Source organism: Psammomys obesus, unplaced genomic scaffold (genome assembly GCF_907164565.1).
Source record: "Psammomys obesus unplaced genomic scaffold, mPsaObe1.curated_primary_1811, whole genome shotgun sequence".
Taxonomy (NCBI): Eukaryota; Metazoa; Chordata; class Mammalia; order Rodentia; family Muridae; genus Psammomys; species Psammomys obesus.
This window is the reverse complement of record NW_026596256.1, coordinates 1,893,609-1,918,290: the sequence shown is the minus strand read 5'-3', so window position 1 is coordinate 1,918,290 and position 24,682 is coordinate 1,893,609. Positions and strand designations below refer to the sequence as shown.

General features: G+C 48.0%; 1 protein-coding gene across 1 annotated transcript in view; it reads left to right on the top strand.

The window, feature by feature from the left end:
* The first annotated feature begins 3,942 nt into the window (after positions 1-3,942).
* Positions 3,943-24,682, top strand: part of Setd7 (SET domain containing 7, histone lysine methyltransferase) — a 42,482-nt gene continuing 21,742 nt past the window's right edge. The window contains exons 1-7 of the mRNA XM_055596757.1: positions 3,943-3,988; positions 4,130-4,221; positions 4,503-4,846; positions 5,035-5,294; positions 5,361-5,555; positions 15,820-15,949; positions 21,494-21,695. Of these exons, the coding sequence (XP_055452732.1) occupies positions 3,943-3,988; positions 4,130-4,221; positions 4,503-4,846; positions 5,035-5,294; positions 5,361-5,555; positions 15,820-15,949; positions 21,494-21,695 (1,269 nt within the window). The remainder of the gene's footprint in view (positions 3,989-4,129; positions 4,222-4,502; positions 4,847-5,034; positions 5,295-5,360; positions 5,556-15,819; positions 15,950-21,493; positions 21,696-24,682) is intronic.

The following is a 24,682-nucleotide window of genomic DNA, read 5'->3' as shown; positions in this document are numbered from 1 at the left end:
GCTAAGTTTCCCCACTGTGTTACACCCCTCTACACACACACACACACACACACACACACACACACACACACACACACAGCTGCGAACTGACATGTTTGTTTACCAGGATACAGGAAGTACCTCAGATACAGAAAGATTGTGGAATTATACTTACTGTGAAAGTGACACCACTTTTGTAAGGGGATGAATCTTGTGTGTTCTCTGGGGGGAAGCCTGGGTGGGGAAATGACTCGACGTAGATGGCTATTTCGATGCTTTTGTAACAGTGGAGGAGGCCTTGTGTTTCCCACGCTGCGTCTGGAGAGACAGGCCACACAGGTGAGGACAGAGGAAGTTGAAACACAGGAGCTTCGAAAAGTCACTCCATGTCCTTCAGTCATGGCTCAGCAGGAGAACACTCTCTGAGCTGAGGTTTGGGAGATGCAGTGATAGGGCCCTATCGGAATGAACCAATGAGGGGCTGAGGGTACGCTCAGCCAGTAGATGCCTCCTGAGCCCACCATGAGGGGGCTAGGAGTAGCAGCAGCATGCTTGCCTAGCATGTGCAAAGCCTCGCACCATAATAACCGACTGACCAAAAGAGATTAATAAGTAGAAACAGAAAATTCAGTGTCCCGTGTGACATGCAAGCAAGTCTCCAGAATACCACGGCTTGGTCCTGGCTATCTTGTGCACATCTATGAGCTAGGAGCAGCCAGCTGCTGCTCTTGCTGCACCGTCTCCGATTAACAGCTTTATTGATTTTTCTAGCCCATGACCACATTGGTAGGGACAGCAGACGACAGAAGAAACTGGTGGGGAGCCAAGTGGAGAGTTTTGTAAAATGAGTTCTCATTGAAGAGCGCTGTAGGAAAGAATGTGATGGATACCTACATGGGGCCAGCAGAACAGTGCAAAAGAGCCCCTTCAGGCTTGGCCAGATCCCAGGAAGAGGACCAAACCTGTGAGAAAAGCTCAGCACTGTTGACAGGAAATGGAATAGTCCTTTCTGCAAAATCATCACCAGCAATGTTCATCTTACATTTGGTTACAGACACTGTTGGGTTCTGGGCTTCCAAATAAGGATCCATCAGGCTAGAGACTTAGCACAAAAACCATTTGTGAAGGTTCAAGCACCCCTTAAAGGCAACGGTTCTCAACCTGTAAGTCAAGACACTTTTAACAAACCTCTTTCTCCAAAAATATTTACATTATGAATTCATAACGGCAGCAAAATTACAGTTCTGAAGTAGCAACAAAAAATAACCTTATGGTTGGGGGGTCACCACAACATGAGGAACTGTATTAAAGGGCCGAAGCGTTAGGAAGGTTGAGAACCACTGCTTTAAGGGACTCAGCAAACATTTTGGCTAAACTTGTGGTCTGTAACCAAGAGGAATGAAAAATAAGGGACTGAGATGGACTGATTAAAGGCTGCCTCCCCTGTGGGAAGAGCTGATGAGTTCCTTCCTGATCCTGCAACAATATGAGCAAGGCCTGGCTCCTCACCCAGTCCCTTCCAGGTGTAGAGGAGATCCATTTCTACAGGTGCAGGGAGTAGACGCTGGTCCCAGACGCGATCAAATTAGCCCCTAGAAAGGCTTTTGTCACAAGTAGACTGCTCAAAGCACGGTGGGCAGTCCTCACTGCTCCAAGAGGACCTTCTCCTCTTGGAGCAAAGGACCTTCTCCTCTGAACCCAAAGACAGAGAGGTAAGACACTTGTGACAGACCCTTCCCCTCCCCCAGCACACATGTCCACCCTCTGGCCATGAGTCTGTGTCTCACTTGTGTTCTGAGCAGACATTTCCTGCCCTGACATTACTCCCCTTTCAGTACAGAAATGAGTTATTCTATAGCTTCCTTCAGTTTTCAGCATTTTGATCTGATATTCTTTGGACACCAGTGTCATGTGTAAAGGAAGTAGTGATATATAAAAATTGAAAATAAGAAGAAATATCATATAGCTTAAAACGAGAAAAAAATGAAGCATTGTAAATGCCTTGTCAAACACTCAGAATAAAGACTAAGGAGAGGTTCCAGAATCTATGGTTTAGAAAAAAAACAGAAAAGAAAAACGAAAAGACTGATGTGGATGTGCATGACTGTAAAGCATTGTTTATTTGCCTGATTTAATTGTTGTCTTGGAGGATGACCACTAACATAGGCCTAGTCCTGGAAGCTTCTAGCCTCCATACAGTCTAGTCTAGGCCTAAAGTGTTTTCCTCTTCTGAGACTTACTATTGAATAAGCTCACCCGTTTTAGTTCTTTCTGAACTCTGGCTGGCTGGTTCAAATCAGTTGTTCTAGCTCAAAAGCCCCTCCTAGATGACCGATTCAAACTTGGTTCTCTCAATTTCTCACTGAATTGCTCTGCTTGCCCTCATACTAACTCTAGCAATCTGTTCTAATCTTCTGGCTCCTTCTCATTCTCTGGCTCATTCTTTCTTCACCTGTGTCTAGCTTGTTCTCTCTTCAACCTCCCTCTGTAAAACTGTCCCAGTGAAACTGCCTTTGAATTCCATGAACTGAACTGCCATGAACTCAGCTCCTCTCAACTCACTGGCTCAACCGAACTGACTGAATAGAACTGACTAGAACTCAAAAATATGCTTGTGTCTGTCTCCTGGGTGCTAGAATTAAAGGCATGTGCCACCATGCCTGGAGCTAAGCTTTTCTTTACCTGAAACTTGCTCTATACCAGGCTGGCCTTGAACTCAGATCTACTTGCCTTTGTCTCCTGGGATTAAAATCTTGTCTGCATTCCAGCTGGATCACACAGACCTAGAAAGATTTTTAGATGTGATCTCTTGCCAGAGCAGTTACGTTCTGAATTAAAATTCCTCTACACAAGACTGTAATTCAGTCACTGGGAAGACAGAGACAGGTATATTTCTGAAGCCTGGCCTACTCTATGAGTTCCAGGCAAGTGAGAAACCCTGTTTTTGTTTGTTTGTTTTTTGTTTTTTAATAGCCATTACCTGAAGGACAACTAGCACATACACACACACTCAGAAAAAAAATCATGTTTCTGTAGTTCATGTTGTGAAGTGATGTAATATGGGGCTGCAGATGGCTTAGAAGTCAACAGCACTTGCTGCTCTCCCAGAAGACCCAAGTTCAGTTCCTAGCACCAACAGCCAAGGGCTCACTACTGCCTGCAGCTCCAGGGTTCCAATACTCTCTGGCATCTTTAGGTACCCCTCACAGACATAGCATACACCCACTCACACCACTTTTTTTCATTACATTAAAATTTTAAATTATAATCCGAAGGAATTCTTTCATCTTTCACTGCAGGAACAGATTTCTGCGGCGCCTAAGGGACCATGTACCTACTCTCATCCCTAAGACTGACCTCAAAGGGGCTAGAAGACTTCAGAACAGTGTAGCCTGAGCCACTGTGTACAGAGGTGTAGCCTAGACTAAAATTCCAAAGGGTAACCCTAAACCAGAGAAGCCCCTGCCTGTGTGGCCTAATATTCAGGAAGAAGAACTCATGCTGCCAGAGTGGCCTCCCTGGCTGTTTGAAGTTGGGGTGACCAGGAACCTAAACCTTCTAACTGGCCATCCACAACCGTCCTCTTTCTAAAGGAGTGAGAGTGGAGCTAAAATTCCTGATAGTATTTGGGGGCTAATGTCTCCATGCTTCTCTTAAATGCTTTTTCCCCTTTAAGACTGGATTTCTCGATATAGCCCTGGCAGACCTGGAACTCGCTCTATAGACCAGGAAGGCTAGCTTTGAACTCAAGAGATCTGCCTGCCTCTGCCTTTCTAGTGCTTTCTAGTGCTGGGATTAAAGCCACCGGCTTCTTCGTTGTTATTATTATTATTATTAACTGGCTGGCGGGGATGCAGTTCAGTTGGTAGAGTGCTTGCCTAGCAAGGAAGAACCTGGATTGGCTCTCCAATATCATATAAACTCAGCATGCTGGCCAATGTTAGCAATTGCAGTGCTGGGGAGATGGAGGCTGGAGGACCGTTAGTTCAAGATCATCCCCCTCTACACAGTGAGTTAGAGACCTGGACTACAGGAGACGCTGCTTTAAAACAAAAACAAACTAAAGGCATTTAAGAGAATGGGGCGGGGCCTCGCTGACTCCCCCAAGGCATTGGAAGTGCCTTGAAATCCTGCCTCATTCATTGCTCAGAAAACCAACTGGAACAACTCTCTTTGCTTCCTGCCCTACCCCTCCCACCCGCCGTGGCGGCTGTTCTTGGCAGAAGGCCAGACCGACACCCGGTAATTCCACGGTACATTGTGTACATCTGCATCCATTTAACCCGCTATTTAAAGTGGTCCTTTGCTGCCACCTGTAAGAGGTAGAGGCACAATGACACTCTTAAGTGGCTGGGCTGGGAACTGGGGTTTTCTTCCCTCAAAGACGCTTGAGTCTGTGAAGAGGCTGGCATTTAGAGAGACATCTAGGGACATCACACGAACAGGACCGGAGGCGAGAGAAGCAGGCGCGCTAGACTCAGGGTCCTGGCTCCGGCTCTCCGCTGGGTGGCTCCATCTCCAAGACAAGGGAGAGTAGGAAGCTGCCAAGCCCCGGGTGCCGCCTGATTACCAGCCTGCTGCCATTTAAGTTTGGTGAATTCCTGGATCTTCCCTGGGGCGCCGCGAAAGGGGGTGGAGCCTGGAGACTTCTGGGTGGGACGCGCAGTGGTGCGGCATCCGGGGCGCAGGACGCCCCCTGGAGTCTAGGAAACTGGCTTCTGGAGGCGCCTCTGGGCCGCGGCGGGGCACCTGCGCTCCTGCGCGCGGCACTTGGCAGCCCCGGAAGCTGTCAAGCCGGGTGCAGCAGGGCGCGAGGGCGACAAGAAGCCGAGGCTCGGGAGCCTCAGAAACGCTTCCCCAGCTCCGCGTGAGCTAGCTGTCCTGGAGGGGGACAGTGGTAGGGACGCCCCGCACGGCGCACTCCCAAGTCGCCGGTGACACATCGGGGGGCATCAGGCGCCCCGAGGTCCCCACCCACCCCAGGGCGGGTACCCCTGCGGTCCCCAGTGTTAGCGAGCAGCCGGCGGCGACCTGAACCGCGTGGCTGGCGAGCAGTGAAGCGAGCCAAAAGGTAGACGCCGCGGGGCCGGCCCACAGCCTGGAGGAGGCGGCGCGGCCCCGGGGCGCCTCGGGTTCTAAGGATCCTCACTTCTGGGAAAGGACAGGGAACTGTCAATCAACGAGGGAGGGAGCGCACCGGCGCCGGGTGATGTCAGCGGATCAGCTGCTCCCTAACAAAGAGGGGGCATCAGAGGAGAAAGTTGCCGCCGCGGCAGCACCCCGGAGCCTCGGGGGCCGGGGACGAAGGGAGACGAGTCGGGGGCGGCGGCTGCGGCAGCCGCGGCAGGAGGAGGAATCGAAAGGACTGTAGGGGGAGGTAGCGCGAGCCGCCCGGACTGCTCCTCCTCTTCCTCCCCCTCCTCCTCCTCCTCCAAACTCGCAGGGCTTAGCCCCGGCGCTCGCTCAGCCGCCGCCGAGCATCCGGAGGGACGGCAGCCAGCCGCACCGCCCCGGGCAGGGCAGGGTCGCAGCCGCCATGGACAGCGACGACGAGGTGGTGGAGGAAGCCGTGGAAGGTAGGAACGGCCAATTCCTCCAGGACCCGGGGCTGGGGGCTGGGGGGAGGCGCCTAGGGCCGCGGGCGCGAAAGAGAGTGTGCGGAGCGCGCGGGGCCGAGCCGGGGGTCACCGCGGTCCCCGAGCGGGTGGCGGGTCGCCCGGCTCGGCCGGGGGCGCGCGGGGCGCGGGCGGGGGGAATGGGGCCCCCGGAGGTCCGCGGCCCTGAGGAGCCTGGGCCCCTGCATCCCGCCGGGCCCCGGCAGCATCCTCCCCGGGAGCTGAGCTGCCTAGCACCTTGGCCTTAGTACTCGCGGGGGATGGAGGATGGGAGGGCGCCGGAGGGCAGCCCCCTCCAGGCGTTTCAGCCACCTCGACTCCCCGCCCCCCGCCTGCCCTTTAACTGTGGGGGAGTCGCGGCGTCCCTGCGGCCACCAGAGCCGTGTCTAGGCGGGTCTCCCATCGCGACGCACATGGCAGCCCGAGCCGCTCCTCGGGGCGGGGGGGGGGGAGAGGAAATCGTGGCTGGGTAACACACCCCGCTCCCCGCGCTCCGGAGGCGCCTGGCCCGGGTCTGCGCTGCCCCTGGGCGAACTCAGCCGTCCGCCCCCTCCCCCCGCCGCTTCCGAGCCGGGCGCAGCCGCGCGCTGCCGCCGCTCCAGCCCCGACCGAAATTGCTGGGTGACACTTAACTTTCTGAATTCCGAGCTGTTGGCTGAGGGTGATATCACCGCCTGGGTGTCAGGTTTCTCCGCCCCTTCTCCCCTCCCCCGACCTTTGTCGCCACAATGTTTTGCTGAGTTTCTCCGCCTCTTTTTTTTTTTTTTTTTAGTCCCCTACTTCCAAAAGACGCCTTGGGAACGTTATACAATCTCGTTGTTTGTGTCATGGGAGGTTATGATTTTGTAACAATGAGCACGGGAAAAACACTCTTGAGCGTTTTTATTATTTATTTTAGTCTATCCCAGATACTGTTCTCGTGATGTTTTGCAAGACTGCGTAGTGTTGTTCCAGAATTTGTTAAAAGGGAGCATCTCAGTAAATGAATTTAAGTCGTTGGCTGAGTCTGGTTTTGATCTAATTTGTATAAACAGGTCTGACGAATGATAAAGAAAATATAAAGTGGCAGTGCTTCACAAGTGCGTTTGGATGTGTATTTATTAGTGCTACGTGGGGAAAAAAAATCCCATTTTGATGTGTTCATAAATATAACTACTTTTGCAGGCTGCTGAAGGTTTAGGGTGAGATGAAGTAGGATAATTTTTGAATTCCTGGAAAGGAATCTATTCTAATTTAAGTTGTAAATCTTACTTCTTCATTTAGTGTTGAAAAAAAAAAATTTAAGTGCATGGTTTTACTTGTAAAAATATTGTGAATTCACAGAGCTTATATTTCTCTAACGAAACCCAGTGTTGGGTTTTAGTGAGGCCCAGCGCATTGTTTGAACCAGCAATAGGAAGCCTTTAACTTTCAAAGTTATTGACTTCTTGTACATTTATTTTCTTATCTGTTTGTTTGTTGTTTTTTCAAGACTGGGTTTCTCAGTGTAGTCTTGACTGTCCTGGACTAGCTTTGTAGACCTGGCTAGCCTCTCACAAGAGATCCAACTGCCTCTGCCTCTGCCTCTCCAAGTGCTGGGTTTACAGGCATCCGCTGCCATGCCAGGTTTGTTAGGACAAAAAAAGTGTGTTAATGAATTGCTGGTGTTGCTCTCATTCCTCTGGGTTGTTTTGTTTTGTTTAATAGTATTTTTATAAGGTTTGTTTGGGGTTGTTGCTGATTTTACTTGTTTATTTCATGTGGAATGGTGCTTTGCTTGCATGTCTGTCTGTCTGTGTGAGGGTGTCATATTCTCTGGAAGGAGTTACAAACAGTTATGAACTACCATGTGGGTGCAGGGAGTTATACCCTGATCCTCTGAAAGAGAAACCAGTGCTCTTAACCACTGAGCCATCTCTCCAGCCCCTCCTCATGTTCTTTCACTTAAAAAATTTTAAAAACAAACCTTGATCACAGGCTGTGCTTTCAGTCCAAGCCACCTCCCCTTGTGCTGCTGTTTAGAAAATGTGCTCGTTTATGATTCTGGTAATGGCATGTGAACAAAAACCAGGCATGGTGGGTGGCACACAGCTGCATGTGGAGGTGGAGGCCGGAGATCAGGTGTTCAAGGTCATCCTTAGCTGCATAGCAAGTTCAAAGCCAGCCTAAACTGTATAAGACCCTGTCTCAAAGTTAAAAAAAAAAAAAAAAAACTTAAAAGTATGTTTCCATGTTGATTGTTAGTCCAGTGGATTCAAAGCACAGAAGTTTCTTTCCATACAGGGGGAAAGGGCTCATTAGAGCAAGAAAGGGCTCATTACCGTTAATAATTATGCTATGACAGCTGGCTTAAACCTACCTGGCTTGTGAATTTTACCTAAGAGTAAACAAGTAGAATAACTTTTCTTGTTTTGCTTTTTGTGAATTTTTGTTTTGCTTTTTGAAACAAGATCTTCATAGCCTGGGCTGGCTTTGAACTTGGAGCATTCTTGGGTGTAAGCAACTATAGCTGGATTTTTAAAAGAACAACAAAACATTTATTTATTTTTATAAATAAATATTTTATAAATGCTTGCCTATTTTTAAATAGGCAAGCAATAGACCAACTGAGCTACATACCCCAGCCCGCCTTAGACACACCTCAGACAGAGATTCGCAGGATGCCTGGAGCACGGGCGAGCTTGCAGAAGCTGCATCCCTGGGCCTTTCTCCAGATACTGTTGGCCTTGGCACTTTGCACTGCTCTTTGCTTAAGATTTACCACACGTCTCTGAACTGATTTGAACTGGCTGTGATCTTTTCCTAAATAGAAAGTAGTTTGGGTACCTTGGTGCTTCATTATCTTCGCCAGCTACTCCTCTCTCTGCACACACATTGTCTTTTCCTTGTCACAGCTGTTATTATCATCATCATCACTGCTGCACTTGTCTAGCTCTTATTATGTGCAAATTCTGTGCTAAGTGCTTTCCAGACATTATCCATCCAGTCTTAGGAGGCGGGTACTTATATTATCCTTATTTTTCAGAGGACTTAGAGAAGACACCTGTCAAAGAAGAGACACAGGCTAGACTTGTGAAATTCCTTTGTCAATTGCCCTAGCATTCTTCCTGACTCCAGCCTTTCTACATTTCTTCCTTTCCTTCCTTCCTTTTTTCTCAACGATATCTCACTCTGTATTTTATGGTCTGGGCGAACCTGGAACTCACTATGTAGCCCAATCCTTCTGCCTCGGCTTCCTGAGTGCAGAATGATGGCATGAACCACCATACCCAGCTACATCTCTTATCTTATTAAAGTATTTCTCTTTACAGTTTTTTGCTTAGATTTATTTTATGTATATGAATGTTTTTCTTGCACGTACATTTGTGCAGCGTGTGCATTCTGGGACTGGCATTGTAGACATCAGTGAACCACCATGTAGGTGGTGGGAGTTGAACCCCTGGTCTCTGCAAGAACAACAAGTGTGCTTAACCACTGAGCCATCACTCCAGTCCAGCATTTCCTTTTAGAGAAATTCGTTTTTCTTAAATTAACGAGTCAGCCAAGCATGTGAAATGCTTGGTGACTGAGCTGAGAAGCCATAGTTGATGCATGATATCAATGCTATCCTTTGTGATTCTGTTGATTCTGAGGTGGCTTCTGATAGGAGTTAGTCTATGTTGGGGCTCTCCCTGCTCCCCATCCCCGGAAGGATCATGACCATCTTTCCCCAAGGACAAAAGGAGCTGTGGGGGATGGGGGAGAGGAAGCAGATCAACTTTATTCCAGGAGTAAGGTGAATTTATAGAGGGGGTGGGTAGGGAAATCCTGGGTGGCCGAAGGTCATTGGCTGAGGGCTAGGTCATTTACATAGGGAGGCATTCCAGGAATCCCAGGTGCTTGCTGGACAGGTTCTACCCGGAGAAAGGGAGTTAGTTGGGCCAGTAATTTCCCTAAAGTCTATAAGGCATTCCTCAGGTGAAGGGCCTCCAGGGAGAGAAGAGTAAACCCTCACTGACAAAGGGAATCTGCCATTTCGCACCGAGCTCAGGGCTTCTCGGTAATGTCAGACTTCAACCTTTGAAGCAGGGTTTCCCGGCAAGTATATTTCAGAAAAATATGTTGGGAGACTTTCAGCCTCCAGTTCAAACTTCTCCTTCCTCCCTCTGAGGAGGACTTGAGGTCTCGATGTGGCATTGTAAGCTGGTGACGTTCTTTTTGATTATCTCCCTCCCCTTGGGTACACACCTCACGCTGTCATCTGTGGCTAGCCTAGAACTCGTTATATAACTTAACTCGGGCTAACCTCAGACCATCCATGATCCTCCTGGTCTCCCAAGTGCTGAGGTTAGCATCATGCCTTACTGCCTGGTAGAGTTCTAAAGACAAGGTGGATCAGTCCCCCGGGGAAAGGACTCGCGTCAGGAAGAAGCAATGTGGTACCGGTATCTGCCCGGCTTCTGGATGCCAGTAAGCTTTGGGCTTCAGAGTACCGGCAGTTCACTTGAGCCCTCACTTTGACATTCCTACCCCAGTAACTCTAGGCTGTCTTGGAACTATGTAGCACAGACTGGCTCTCAATCCTGACTCTCCTGCCTCACTCTCCTAAGAAGCTGGGTTTAGAAAATAGGCTGCTACCCCTGGCCATCAGTGTGGCTTTTTAAAAAACAAAGCCAAACAAAACATGGGTGAACAAAATAGTTCATAAGTAAAGGCTGCCAAGCCTGCCATTCTGAGTTCAGCCCCTAGTACCCACGGGGAAGAAGGAGAAAAAAATGCTTGTTGTCCTCCAGTCTCCCTATTTGTGGCAGGCTTGAGCTTACCTGTGCATGTAATAAATAAATACATGTAACACGAGTAAATAAATGGAACATTTTTGCCAGACACGGTGACCCACACCTGTTATCCTAGCACTTGGGAGCCTGAGGTGGGAGATTGCTGCAAGTTGGAGGCCAGCCAGCCTGTTGGTAAATTCCACATTGCGGGGAAGGAGGGAGGAATAGCGACATGCGTGTGCACACCTTGAGGCTAACAATTCCTTGCAGCCTAGAGGAGTGGATGGGCTAAGACTTCACTGAAGAGGTGGCAGAACTGAGCTGAGAGAGGGGCTTGGTAAGCGAAGGTGAGAGAGGTTCGGCCCTGACCGGAAAATACTCTTACTTCAGCTGAGGCATGAGGCTGAAAAGAAGGCAAGGGGGAAGCTGGGAAGGGAAGCTGGCCCTTGGGCGGAGAGCATAGGCTGGGGGGCGGAGAAGGACAGCCAGGTCTCTGCTGGGGAAGTTGAGCTGAGGCCATCACCTAGTGGCTCTTGTGGTATCAGACGTGCAGCTGTGAGGGTAGAAGAAAAAGCCTGGAAATGCACGAGGGACATTGAAGAGGGAAAGCACTCAAAATGGGAAAACACCAGAGTCCTCAGAACAAGGGACCAAGATGAAAACAAGAGGCTCCATGTCCTACTGTCTGCGCCCCCTCAAAACAGCCAGGGTTATTTCTATTAACAGCCCCCGTACTGTCCATGCCCGTCTCTCTTATGCGTCTCTGTTGTGTGCCTGGGACAGGGCGCTGACTGTTGGGGAGTGTGCCCTTTCCACGTGGGCCACACATCAAAACCATGACCCTCCCCAGCTCACAACTGAGCCTTTCGGAACTGCTGTGAACACATCATACAGAAGGCATGCTCCCTGCATTAATAAGCTTGCCTCTTCCTAGAGGATTTTTGTGGAGGGGCCCTGGGGAGCAGGGTTTTGCCAGCAAAATTAATGATAAGGGTCAGGGTCTCTTGTCCTGAGGGAAATGTGCACACAGCACTCTCAGATCTCTGTAAGTGGGAGGCAGTCAGTGACCCATCTCTGATCCAAGGCCAACATCACAGCATCACAACATCTTACCGAGTTAAGAAAAAACAACAACAAAACTCCTCTGCTCAGAGTTGACTTTGGGGAAAATGCTTACCTTTCTGTTCGCTCAGTAGAGAAAGATACTTAGGACAAAATGGGGAGAAAAACTAAGCATATTACTTTTTCTTCTCTCTGGCTACTGTTCAGTCTTTCTATGGACAGATCCTGCGTGCCTTGCTTGCTGGGGCTGTGTTGTTAGCACAAAGCGGCCATTCCAGTGAACTTGGCCTATTCTTTGGGCCTGGTGCCCACCTTCTGTGTAGTGGGAACTGGCCTGGAAGGTGGTTGGCTGACTCGGCGCATTCTGTAGTCTTCAGCAAGGGCTAGAGTTTCTACACTGAGTTAGGCGGTGCAGGCAAGGGAGTTTTCGACCAGGATATGGTGTTGAAAATGTCAGCAGTCCTCTATAAGGAGCCTAAGCGTTGCTAGTAGATTGTGTGTGTGTGTGTGTGTGTGTGTTTTAAGGTAATTTTTTTTTTAAGTTGAAAAGAGGAGACAGGTCATCACAGGACACCATTGGCTCAATAGTGCACAGTCATTTACATGGTCATAAAACTAGAAACATTTATTTTTTTAATATGTTTTCTTTTTTTATCAAACTTGGGTACTGGGATAAAGGTTATTTTCTTGCAAGTACCTAATGCACTTTGAATATATTGCTTCATACTTCCCTTAGTCCTCTTCGTTCGCCTAAACAGTTTCTCTTTCACTTTCTTTGCGCACCACTCCCTTTGAATTTTCGAGACCGAGTTGCTCTGTATAACAGAGCCTTGGCTGCCCTGGACTCGCTTTGTAAAGCAGGCTGGCCTCGAACTCACCAGATCCACCGGCCCCTGCCTTTGGAGTGCTGGGATTAAAGGCATGTGCCACCACCCAGCCCTCACTTTCTTTTGTAATGACTCCTGTTATTTATGTGTATGCTGGTGCCCTGTGAGGGCAGGAAAGGGTGTGGTACCCATGGAGCTGGAGTTGCAGGCGTTGGCCAGTAGCCGGTGTGGTGCCGGATAGAACAGAAAGCTACTTTAACACCACCTCTCCAGCTCTTAGAGGTGCTACCTCGACATGGAGAACGAGCGCCCAACTTGTGGGCCTTTCTCTAGAGAGAGAGTGAATTGGTGGGCTTGATGTGGGGGCCTTTCAGCAATCACGCAGGCATTTAGAGTGGTCAGCAGGCTCTTGCGGGTCACGTGGCAGTGTGTTGTAAGCTTTAAAAGAGGTAACAAAGCACTTAGCCCAACCCCCCAGTTCTCAGAACAGTAGCCTCACGGTTGTTTTCTCTGGATATAGAGACCTCCTCTCGGTTAGGCTGGCCTCTGAGGCTGAGCTACCGCATAACCTTGCCGTCCTAGCAGCCTTTGAGTAAGAAACGTGCCAGGATCTCTCAAAAACAGCAGCATTGTTACAAAGTAAATCTCTTTCTTCCCTTGGTTTTTCTGTTTTGCAAGGGTTTGGTTTTTGTTGTTGTTGTTGCTGTTGTTTTGATTGGGGCTGTTGGTTCATTCGGTTCTGTTGCGGTTTGTGTCAGACGCCCAATGTTACACAGCCCAGGCTGGCCTGACTTTGCTACCTGCTGAGGCTGCCCTGATCTTCCACTCCCCGGTTGTAGGGTGGCAAGCTTTCGCTACCACGCCCAGCCTGTTTGGTTCTGCTGATGTTTGGGCTAGTTACTCAGCAGTTTCACACTGCCTGGAAAACTACAGTAAGTGTGGACGTTTCGGACGCTGTCTCATTTCTAATCTTTTCATGGCTTACACCGAAGGATGCAAAACAAACCAAGACAAGATGGAAATCCTGCTGAGGGTTCACAGGTTTCAGAACTTTCATGCGCAGACAGGCTAGCAGTGAACAGCCACCTCCTCAATGCACAGCGTCCCCTGAGAAGTGGATGGCATTCAGGATCCCCCAGGAAACAGTGAAGGGGTGCCTTCTCTGTGGGCTCATTGCAGGAGGGGTCCACACAGATCAGTCGTGGAACAGGGGTGAGCTTTTCATTGTCCTCTCCCCTGGGGTCAGAGCTGACTTCCTCCTGCTTTCGGTACAGGGACACCTTCCGTTTTCCCTTAATGTCTTGAGTTCAGTGCGGAGGGTAGCACACCTTCAGTGTTTGATTCAGAAATAGGCCAGGGAGGAAGGAAAATGGGATGGATCCCACTGGCTTTCTTCCCCCTTCAGTGTTCACGTTTATCATCATGTTTCTCTTGGTTTACAGTAGAAAACAGTTTTATTAGCAACAGTCACTGTTTAAAGAGTGTGAACCTTTTTCTACTGTGGGAGTATTTCCCGCACATCAGTAATTACTCTCCTGAGAGACTAACCCAATTATTCTTATATCTCCACCTAAATCAAAAGTAGGACACTAAATCCATAGGCATGTTAATGGCTACATTTAATTTATTTCAATGTTCCGTAAGAGAAAGCTTTTGGCTCGATATTGAGTATTTTTTTATTAAAAGAGAAGAAAGTAAATTTGACGTCATCAGTGGATAGTAAGAGAATAGTTGTCCAAATTCTTTCCTGTGACTCCGTTAGGATTACATGATGTAATTTCTTTCTACCTGAAGAAAGCAAATTTGGACTAGTTCCCTGCTGACCATTGATTTTCCTGAGCCTTTTCATAGGAAAAGTTTGTGTTCAAAAAGAAAGGAACATATATTTAAATGCGTATGTGTCTTTTCAAAGCCCTGGGGTGCTGAGAGTACTGTCTGTGCTTGCCCGGGACCCTAGGGACCCAGTTAGGTTCCCAGCACCCCCCTGGTGGCTCACACCCACCTGTAACCCCTGGTCCAGGGGCTCCAGGGGCCCGTCTGGCCTCTGAAAGCTACATGTGTGTGGTATGTATGAACTCAACCAGGCACACACATCCACATGGTAAACAAATAAATAGTGGCATGTGTTGTTATACTGTGTTCTTGGTAGCTCATCCCTTGTAAAGTCAGAGTGATAAAATGTATTTTTTTTGCTGTTATTGCATGTTTCAGTAACTGATAATATAAAGAACGATTTTCTTTATGATTGCTTATCATCTCTTATAAGAGACAACAGCCTTCTACTTTTATTTTATTTTATTTTATTTTATTTATTTTTTTAATTTTGCAGGGCTGGGTGTTGTTTGGGTTCTCAGGCATTCTGTTTAAGCACCCTACGAATGAGTTGTGTCCTGGGCCTGGTTCTTCATCATCTTATAATAAAATTTTTAGGTGATTAAAGAATTCATTGTGGTGGCACGGTTTGTGTTTTCATGCCAGTGGGCCATCTGGAAGCCACATTTTAGTATTTCATATTTTCACCCATGATCCAGGTTGTTAACCCAGGGGAGAAGCCAGGAGGGTAATTACTGCCTTTATTTTCACTCAGCTTTGTAAAATCTACTCACCCAGATAACTGGGGATACTAGTTGTGGATGGGCTGGGGGCTCCTGGGGTTTGTGAAACATGTGGGAAGAAAGGTGCTTTGGGCAGTTTGTAACCAGGAATCACAGGAGGTCAAAGGTGAATCACTGTAAGCACTGTTCCTGGAGTCCAGGATGACTGTTTGAGTGGCAGCGTGGGCACGTTCGTCTCCACTTACAGTGTCATCGCTCTGACACATATGGAGCATGACAGACTACCGTTTAACATTCACGGCAGAGATGGTTTTTATAAAGTCCAGCACTTAGGGTTCGCTTAAGGTTAAGCTAAGAAAAGCTCTCAGTAATAATGTTTTAGGCACGTGCCTTTCCTTTGTTGTGTGAATGTCAAATAAAATGGAGGGTCCGAGATTCTACAAGTGGTCAGTGCCAAACTCCAGGATAACCTATGAAATCATACTCATGCTTACAACATGGAAGAACTGCAAAGACAGTGTACGTGACAATCAGACTGTAACTCAGTGCCATCTGAGCCACATTTCAGTTGAAGATGAGCAGCTGGGCACATTCCTTTTGAGTACTATAGGGGAACTTGGAAAGTGGTACACAGCGATGCAGCTGGCCCAACCGATAATACATCCCAGTCCCAGGGAAAAGGCATGCCCTATGTCTGCATATGTGCCCCAGGCCTTTCTGCATGAACCAGTCAGTTCCCGAAGTACACAAAGCATCGAGCAGGTGTTCCTCAGGCAGGGGTGAGAAAGTTCTGTGTGCTTCATCCTTTCAAGACCAGGAAGGAGGGACGGCTCAGCAGTTAAGAACCCTTAAAAGGGACTTGAGTTCAGCTCCCAGCACCCAGGTCGGGGAGCACACAACCATCTGGAACTTCAGAAGCAAGGCGATTGGTTCCCTCTTCTGGCCCTCACACAGGAAAGGGGCATGTTGGCTGTTTCTGAGACTTGTCTGACCATGGCCACATGGCATGGCTGGTGTTAATGTGTGCCCTGTGTTTTTCTTTCCCCAGGGCATCTGGATGATGATGGGTTACCACACGGCTTCTGCACCGTCACCTACTCCTCCACAGACAGGTTTGAGGGCAACTTCGTGCATGGAGAGAAGAACGGACGCGGCAAGTTCTTCTTCTTTGACGGCAGGTGGCGTCGCTGTGCTGTTTTGTTTGGGGGTGGGGTCCCCAACTCTCTCAAAGGAAAAAAAATGATACAGACCCAAGAATTTAATTAATTAATTTAGCTTGTGTAGACCTCATGCAAAAGGTGAGAGTCACCCCAACATGTAGGCAAGGCCTTGGTGACCAGAAATGACAGTGGTGGCTGTGCGGAAGCCAACCTGAGGTGTGCTGAGCCTGGGGTGGTTCTGTCTAGTGACATTCCGCTAGGCCAGATCCAGCGGCATGGCCACCCAGTTCAAAACCTATAACGGAGCCCAGTGACATCACAAAAAGTGGCAGGCAAGAACAGGCAGCCAACGCTGTCCTCGGACCTCCACGTGCACCTGCCGTGGCGTGCCCATCCCCAAGTGCACAGGCACGTTCATCGTATGTATACGCACACACATTGTATGCACACACACACAGGCACAAAGACAATGCCCCCTGGGTCCCCAGGGGTTTCTTTCGAGGCATGAGCTCAATGCTGCCTCTTTCAGAATCCCTATGTCCAGAAGGTAACTCTCCTGCTCCGTTTCCATGGCAATTTAATCATAGCTTTTTTTTTTTTCCAGAAAGTGTCAGTCTTTACTCTCTGCCAAGACTGATTCTTTTTGTGTTCATTCAACAATGTATGTTTTTATAAAAGGCTTTTATTTCCCCTCCTCACCTAAGGAGAGGCTCCTTGAGTGCAGAATCGCCATCCATGACATCATCTATGCGTTATGACCCTTTTCCTTAAGTTGACACTTTAACATGACAATGGTAAAGTTCCCGGGAGCTGAAAACAGATTAGAATTTATCCGGACAGCTATGTGCACGCATGCACTCGCGAGCATATCCATGCGTACGGCCAGACGCACTATAGAAGGGGCCTTGCTCAGCTTGCCCATCCCACCTCTGAGGGCTGAAGGGGTTGGCTGGAGTAGCTTTAGCAGATGCTTAGGGCTCGTTCACCTTCCCTGGCTCTGAGTATTAGCTAATAGTGCACATGTCTCCAAAGAGCGAGCCACAACCTAATTTGTTAGAGATGGGATTTGAAAGTAGAATTCAGATTCATTTTTTAAGTCTCTTTCTCGACTCTGGCATTGATGAGGACATACCAGCAGATGTCTAACCTCTTGCTATTGGGGTATAGTGTTCTTACCTATGAATTGAGACCTGAAAACCATGAAGCAATAGTTACAAAAAAAAAAAAAAAAAAAAAAAAAAAAAAAGGAAAAAAAGCAGTGTTACATTTTTGAGATTTGTTACTGACCACATCCATAGCTGTCCCCGAAAACTGCAGGTCGGACATACCTGCTAGAGAAAAGAGAGGCAGAAACTTCTCAGTACCCAAACTATGAAGAAAAGCCAAAGTTTCTAAATACCTTTGTATATTCAGATATTATAGAGATAAGCACCAAATGAAGAGAGAGTAATATTTGCTCTCTGCAAATAAAATGCAGGTACATCAGTTGGGGTGAGAAGCTGCTAAATTTCTCCATTGTTTCAAGTTATATTTCCTAATTTCATTATTTCTGGAAACTTGGCCCCTCACAAAATGAGCTGTGATTAAAAACAACAACAACAAAGATTTTAAAAAAATAAAAAGGCCTGTGTATGTGAGTAGAAAGGAATGTGATTAAACTGATGTTTTCACTTCCCCCAAGTGGTCCAGGGTTTGCTTCAGGTGCCATTACCAGAAAAATCAATTCACAGACCTTTCTTTGTTATGTCTTAATATCTTGAGGAGTCTGCCAAAATGCTGAAAGGAAACACAGGTTAAGAACATTAAAACTGGGGCTAGAGAAATGCTTCCATGGTTAAGAGAACTTTTGCTGCTTTTTCAGAGGAACTACATTCAATTCTCAACACACATTAGAAGGCTCACAACTATAACTCCAGATCCAAGAGATCACACACTTTCTTCTGGCCTACAAACACACACACACACACACACACACACACACACACACACACACCACACACACACACACACACACACACACACACACAGATCAAAAAATAAAATTAAAACAGAGCTGGAGCCATTAATGGTGGCCTACATCTACAATTTTAGCACTTGGGAAGTGGAGGCAGAATCAAGCTCATAGTCATCCTCAGCTACATAGTGAGTTCAAGGCCAGCCTGAGTACATGAGACCTTGTCTCAAAATAAACAACAGTAAAATACAGAGGTGAGCATGGTGGTACAAGCTTGTAACCCCAACACTAAGGAAACAGAACAGAGGGACCCTGTGTTTGAAGCCAGCCTGGGCTACACAGTGAGCCCCTGTGACAAAAAAGAAAAAAAAAGAGGGGGGTGGAGGAGGGAAAGAAAGTGGGTGGGGGAGGGGGGAGAGTGAAAAGGAATGTTGTTTTCATAAAGTCAATCAGATACTTTAGAGAAGCATAGTGAAAAACTGTACTTCAACATAAAAGGTATCTATTCCTTTTCTCATTCAATTCTGCCATTCGTAAATTATTGCAGAAAGAGAAGCAAATTTCTTGCATCCCTAAAAATGCAGTTGTGAGGGCTCTGGGATCTCACTGAGCTGTAGACCCTTGCTGTCCTGCTGTAAGTCAGCTGGGCAAAGAAGAAAACAGCTCTTTGTCATGTGAGGAGAGTGAGCAAGGGCTCACAGGCAAAGAGGCAACACAAGCAATGAAAACAATTGGGACTGAGATCAAAACAAGATGGCGCAGCCCCGCTGGGTGTAGAGGCACCTCCTTTAATGCCAGATCTTGGGGAGCAGAGGCAGGCAGATCTCTGTGAGTTCAAGGTCAGCCTGGTTTGTGCAGTGAGACAACTGGGACTACACACAGAGACCCTGTGTAGGGAAAAAAAAACCCAAGCAAATGTGATTCAGTGGGGGAAAGCTCTTGATGACCTGAACTGGGCTCCCAGGACCCTATTAACTCATCTGAAATGTATGCCTTTAAGATTTGATCATGAACCTGAGAGGCATTGGCATGATTGTCTGTTGGGATAATACCCAAATATATACAGGAACATTTTGAAGGCTGCTGAAACTCTAAAGTTGCCAGGACTAGCAAAGGCAAACTTAGAATACTTGGTTAAATTAAAAGTTCTGACAACAGCCAAGCACGGTAGCCCATGCCTGTAATCCCAGCCCTCTGGGAGGCAGAGGCAGGCAGATCTTTGTGCATTCGAGGCCAGCCTGGTCTACAGAGTCCAGGACAGCCAAAGCTACACGGAAAAACCCTGTCTCAGAAAACAAAACAAAACAAAACAAAATTGGTTCAGACAGCAAAACATAGTTTTGTATTTATATCTTGCACTCAGTATTGGGACATATAAACCCCTGCTGAAGTTTATAACCTGTCTGAGGTCCAGACTTCACTGGGCCTATTTACCTCACCTGACAACTCCTCCCTGCACTCTGCCGGGCCACCCCTGTTGATTAGCTATCCTTCACTAGCCGGCTCCCTCTTTTTAATTGTGTGAGTCTAATGACAGTTGAGTCTCATTAACTCAGCGTCACTGAATTTGGAGTTTTGATTATTTATGCAAAGGCGATGTTAAAGCATACTTTATTCCTTCCATGAATTTAATAAGCCTATTTGTCATTGATAATACAAACAAATGGGAAAGAGATCTATTTATCCCCTCGGGAGACCACAAGTAGCGTAATTACAATGAAATGGGGAGCTGCCGCTGTTCAGGCTGTGCACTTCATTTAACGATTACAGATCGTTCCCAGTCATAAGACTGAGGCCCTACTGGGCCTCGTCGGGAACGGCCTGCCGGGTCCCCACACCTCGCTTTGTTCCGCCTGCCCCAGAACATGATGTGTACTCTCCTTTCCTCACTGGGTATATCAGTGCACGCCTGTCTAGGCCAGCACACACTGTACGCTCGGCCCGGCGCAAGGCGTGTGTTTGGCCAGCCCACCCCGTCTGCAGCGTTATCCTGTGGGCCCTTTAGCAGGGTGTGCTCCCCACCAGGTTCTGCCAGGCTGCGTGTACTCTGGGCGGTGCTCACTACGTCGAGAGCACGCCTCAAAGTGCTTGCTGGCTGAATCTGGAAGAAGAGCTGCTCTTTGTTCCTGAGCATCTTAGGTTTGGTTTTTTAATTTTTCGAGCACATCTGTTTAGTTTTGTGCACCCGTGTTATACGTAGGGCAGTGTAGGTGCTGAGGCCTGTGTGTGGAAGTCAGTATAACTTGCCTCAGTTGGTTCTTTCCTTCCGTGATATATGTCCAGGGGGTCAAACTCAGACCCTCAGGTTTGGTGGCAAGTGCCTTTACCTACTGAGCTGTACTGCTGGCCCTTACAGTTTTAAGTTTTTTAAATGATTTGAGCCGCCCTTTCTTTTGTTCCACATGGAATTTTTGGTAAACTTGCTTCCATTGCACAAGGACATTTGGCAGAAACCATATTTCTGAACTTCCAAATGTATTTTCTGAGGACGGAGGTAGGAAAAGAAGGGTGAAGCTGCCGTGAACATTCTGCGAGCTTTCTCCTGGTCCAGCACCATAGGGCCCAGCCTCTCTCAGGCTGCTAATGGGTTGAGCCTTCAATCTTTCTCTTTCACGCCATGGTCCGTGATAGTGTACGTGAGCACATGGTCTTGTACATGAGCACTCGTGTACAGCTGAGTACACGCGCACACACACACACACACAACTCCATGAACAGCATGTGCCACAAAAGTCCTCCTGGGTGTTGAAGCAGCTTTAGGGTCTCGATTTGTGTGTATGTGCTTATGTTCATACAATGACAAATTATCTAATGACACATTTTTCAGAGTCTGCCACTGTCACTAGGGGATGCGTGATTGTGTAACAAAAATAAATCCTCATCTGTCTCCCAGGGAAGCAAAGGAGAGTCTTCTGAGTGGAGCAGTGTAGAATACAATGTTAATGACTTCATAGTAAGATTGCCATTTGCATAAGCTAAGCCATATTGCGTGAATGAAGACCCCTGTATTCAAGCCATCCAAGATGGCCTCAAGAACTGCCAGTGAATTCTAGGCCTCCGAGAGAAGCGAAGTGAGCAGTATTGGAGTGTAAGAGCAGAAATGCTTGTGCCCAGTGTAAGATGGGCATCTGCCTGGCCACAGAGACCTGGGTAGGTGAGACTTGTTCTCAGCCCAACCTGTGGCTTTTTCCTTCTGTCTCTCCTTCAGCAAAGAGCAAAAAAAAAAAAAAAGATTCATAGGAATCAAGAGATTTTGGGTTAAGGCTTTCTGGAACCCAGGACCTTGGGCATGCTAGGTAAATACCCAACCAAAAAGCTGACCTCTCCAGCCATTTATCTATCTTTTGCCATGTTGTCTAACCATCAGTCTATGGAAATTCCAGGTATTGTCCTGAATGCCTATAAGGGTTGGAACAGAGCTGGCCTGTGGGTTCTTGGACCTGGTCCTTTATTTTAAAATGGTTCAGTTGGTGAAGGTGCCTGCCACCAAGCCTGCCAACCTGAGTTTGATCCCTGAGACCCACACAGTGGAAGGGGGGAGCCAACAAGGAGGGGGCCTGTAGCATGGTGTCATCAGACTGTACTTTTTGTTCCCCTTTGCCTCACAGCACCCTGGAGGGATACTATGTGGATGATGCCCTGCAGGGTCAGGGCGTTTACACCTATGAAGATGGAGGTGTCCTCCAAGGCACCTACGTGGACGGCGAGCTGAATGGACCAGCCCAGGAGTTTGACACCGACGGGAGGCTGATCTTCAAGGGGCAGTACAAAGACAACATTCGACATGGAGTGTGCTGGATCCATTACCCAGTAAGCTGGCACCTGCTCACCCTGAGGGGAAGGAACAGGCTTTCAGGCAGTGTTTTGACTCCTCATGGTAAACGCTAGCATGTGTTCTCTGTAAAGCCATGATCAGCCGCTAAAGATCAGGAGAGTTTCAAGGCTGGCCTACCTGCTGTCGCCCACTCTGACTGAGATGACGAGGTTTTAGATTTGCTAGTAATGATTGCCCTGAGTCACACAAGCTAGTTTTATTTTACCATTAGTAAAGTAGAAAATAAGTTAGTTTTAATTCCTCTGGTGTATAGAAAGAAGTGGTTAGCTATTTCATTATTGAAATACATTTGGAGGATGGCTGGATGTGGTAGGGCATGCCTTAATCCCAGCGCTCAGGAGGTAGAGGCAGCTGGATCTCTGTGAGTTCAAGGCCAGCCTGGTCTATAGAGCAAGTTCCAGGACAATCAGGACTACACAGAGAAACCCTGTCCTAAAAAAAACAAAAGGGAGAAACAGACAGACACAGAGAAATACATATAGGAGGAGAGACAGGACCTCACTTTGTAAACTGGCTGGCCTCAGATATACTATGTAGGCCTCACAGACTGTATTGCTTAGATTAAGATGATTTAACTCACTTGCCTTTGAGTGTTTGGTAACAGTAGTTTTGAATTTACTAGCTAGCAATAGGTATGGCAAAACCCATGGTTGGGATTAATAACTTTGGTTTGCATTTCAAATACCCCATCTGTTGATGAATTTAAGAAGAGTGTTTTGAAAAATAAACCTTAAGATATACTTTGTTTAGTATTTTCTCATGTCCAGAGCTTAACTGGAAACACCTTTCCACTTGGTGAATTGTTAATAAAAGAAAGGCTAGGCACAGTGGTGCTCGCCCAGAATCCCAGCATTTGAGAGTGGAAGCAAGAGGATCAGGAGTTCAAGGTCAGTCTCAACGACATAGGAGTTTGAGGTCAGTCTGGGCTACACAGTAAGATTTTGTCTCAAAAAAAATCAAACAAACTATTTCATGTTTACCAAAAAAGGAATCCCCACTAAATGGACTTATACATTGTTATGTTTATGTATGCACTGTCTGAGGGTGAGCATCCAGGATGTGTCATGGCATACATGTGGCCATCTGGGGGACAACTCTGCAGTATCCGTGCTCTTCCCACCTTTACGTAGGGCCTTGCACTCAGGTCTCCAGGCTTACACAGCAAGCTCTTTTACCCCAGCCTCCCCCCACCCGAAGCCCTCTCACCAGTTCCCATTATTCCTTCTAAATCATTTAAGTGGCTGAGGAGATGGCTCAGCAGATAAGAGCACTTGCTGCAAGTATGGGATCTGGGTTCAAATCCTCAGACACGAAGTGAAAACCCTGGCTTGGTCACTTATGCGCTCACAGCACTTTTACTGGGCTGGGATGGTGGGGTGGGCTTGCTGACCTACCTTCAAGTCCAGTGAGACCCTGTCTCCCGGGGAATAAGGCAGAGAGTGATGGAGCAGGACAGCCGGTGTCGTCCTGCATATAACTCATTTTTATTTACTTTTGACACAAGGTTTTCCTGAAGCTCAACTCGGTAGACCAGCCTGGCCTTGATCTCACAGAGATCTACCTGCCTCTATCTCCCTAGTGGTAGGATTGAACGCGTGCACCACCAAGCCCAGTCACACAGTTATGTTTGTGTGTGTATGTTAATCAGTTAAGCTTTGCCGAGATTATGCACCTGTGGGCCCAGCTACTAGGGGAGCCTGATACAGAAGGGTTTACACCTGCCAGTTTGAGGCTGGGGAGGTGGTCCGGTAGCTCAGAGCTCCTGCTGTTCTGTCATGGAGACTGGACTTTGGTTTGGGGACCCCAAGGGATCCAATATACCCTTCTCTTCCACCACCCCCCCTACCCCACCCACCCACTCTAATGAAAGAGGGTGGCTAACCTCTGTGTAAGACTTGCCCAAGCATTTGGAGCATCTTGGCCAGCTCTGTAACATCAGACGACATCTGGGTGACTGCATGTCTAGGTAGACGCAGGGAAGCAGATGGACTGGGGCCGTGGTACCTACAGTTCCAGAGGGCAGGAGTACACTTCCTGAGTGGCCAGGCTCAGCTCGGGACTGCCTGCTGCTGGGTAGCTACTGACATCTGAGAGACTTGTCAGAAAAACGAGTGGAGCCCCGTCCATGTGGGCAGAGGACGGGAGAGAGGCGGAACAGGAATTCCCGGAGACTCCCACTCCCTGTCATTTCACTGGAGACTAGGATCAACCTAGTCCTGTGACAGGATCGAAGGAACACTAAGGCCATTTCCTGCATTTATCCCACCAAGCCTAGCCAAACTTTGAAACCTAAGCATCCAGTGACATTTAGTATGTGTTCTCCGACAGTTTCCTACATGTGTACACAACACGCCTTCATCATATGCACGCCCAGCTCCTCCTCCCAATCCCCCCAGATAGCCCCAACACGTCAGCTCCCAGCTTGGTGGCCTTTTCTCTTTTTTTTTAATAATCCCGAGTCCGATTGGCACTGCTGCAGGTCTGTGGAGGAGGCCAGTCACCGGAGTGTGGGCGACCTACTAACAGCAGAGCAGCATTTTACCCTGTGGTCTAATCTCCTACCAAGAGCAGAGCCTATCTTGGGAAGAAGGCATTGGGAGATAACAGGCTTTCAGAGTGGTTGATGACGCCTGCCCTAAGCGTGGTATCTGTTGACAGTGGAAGGAGCTGACTGCACCCCTCAGCTGGCTGCGGTCTGAATCAATAAAGGGCTGGGCATCCATGTCGGGGACTGCATCCCTGGTTGTCATCGTAGTAACTGGAGATCCCATGCAGCCTTTGTCTTGTTCATCCCCACCCAACAAAAAAATGGGTTGGGCTGGAGAGACGGCTCAGTAGTTAAGAGCACTGTCTGCTCTTCCAAAAGACCCGGGTTCAACTCCCAGCACACACATGGCAGGTCACAACTGTCTGTAACTCCAGTTCCAAGAGATTTGACACCTTCACACTGATACCCATAAAA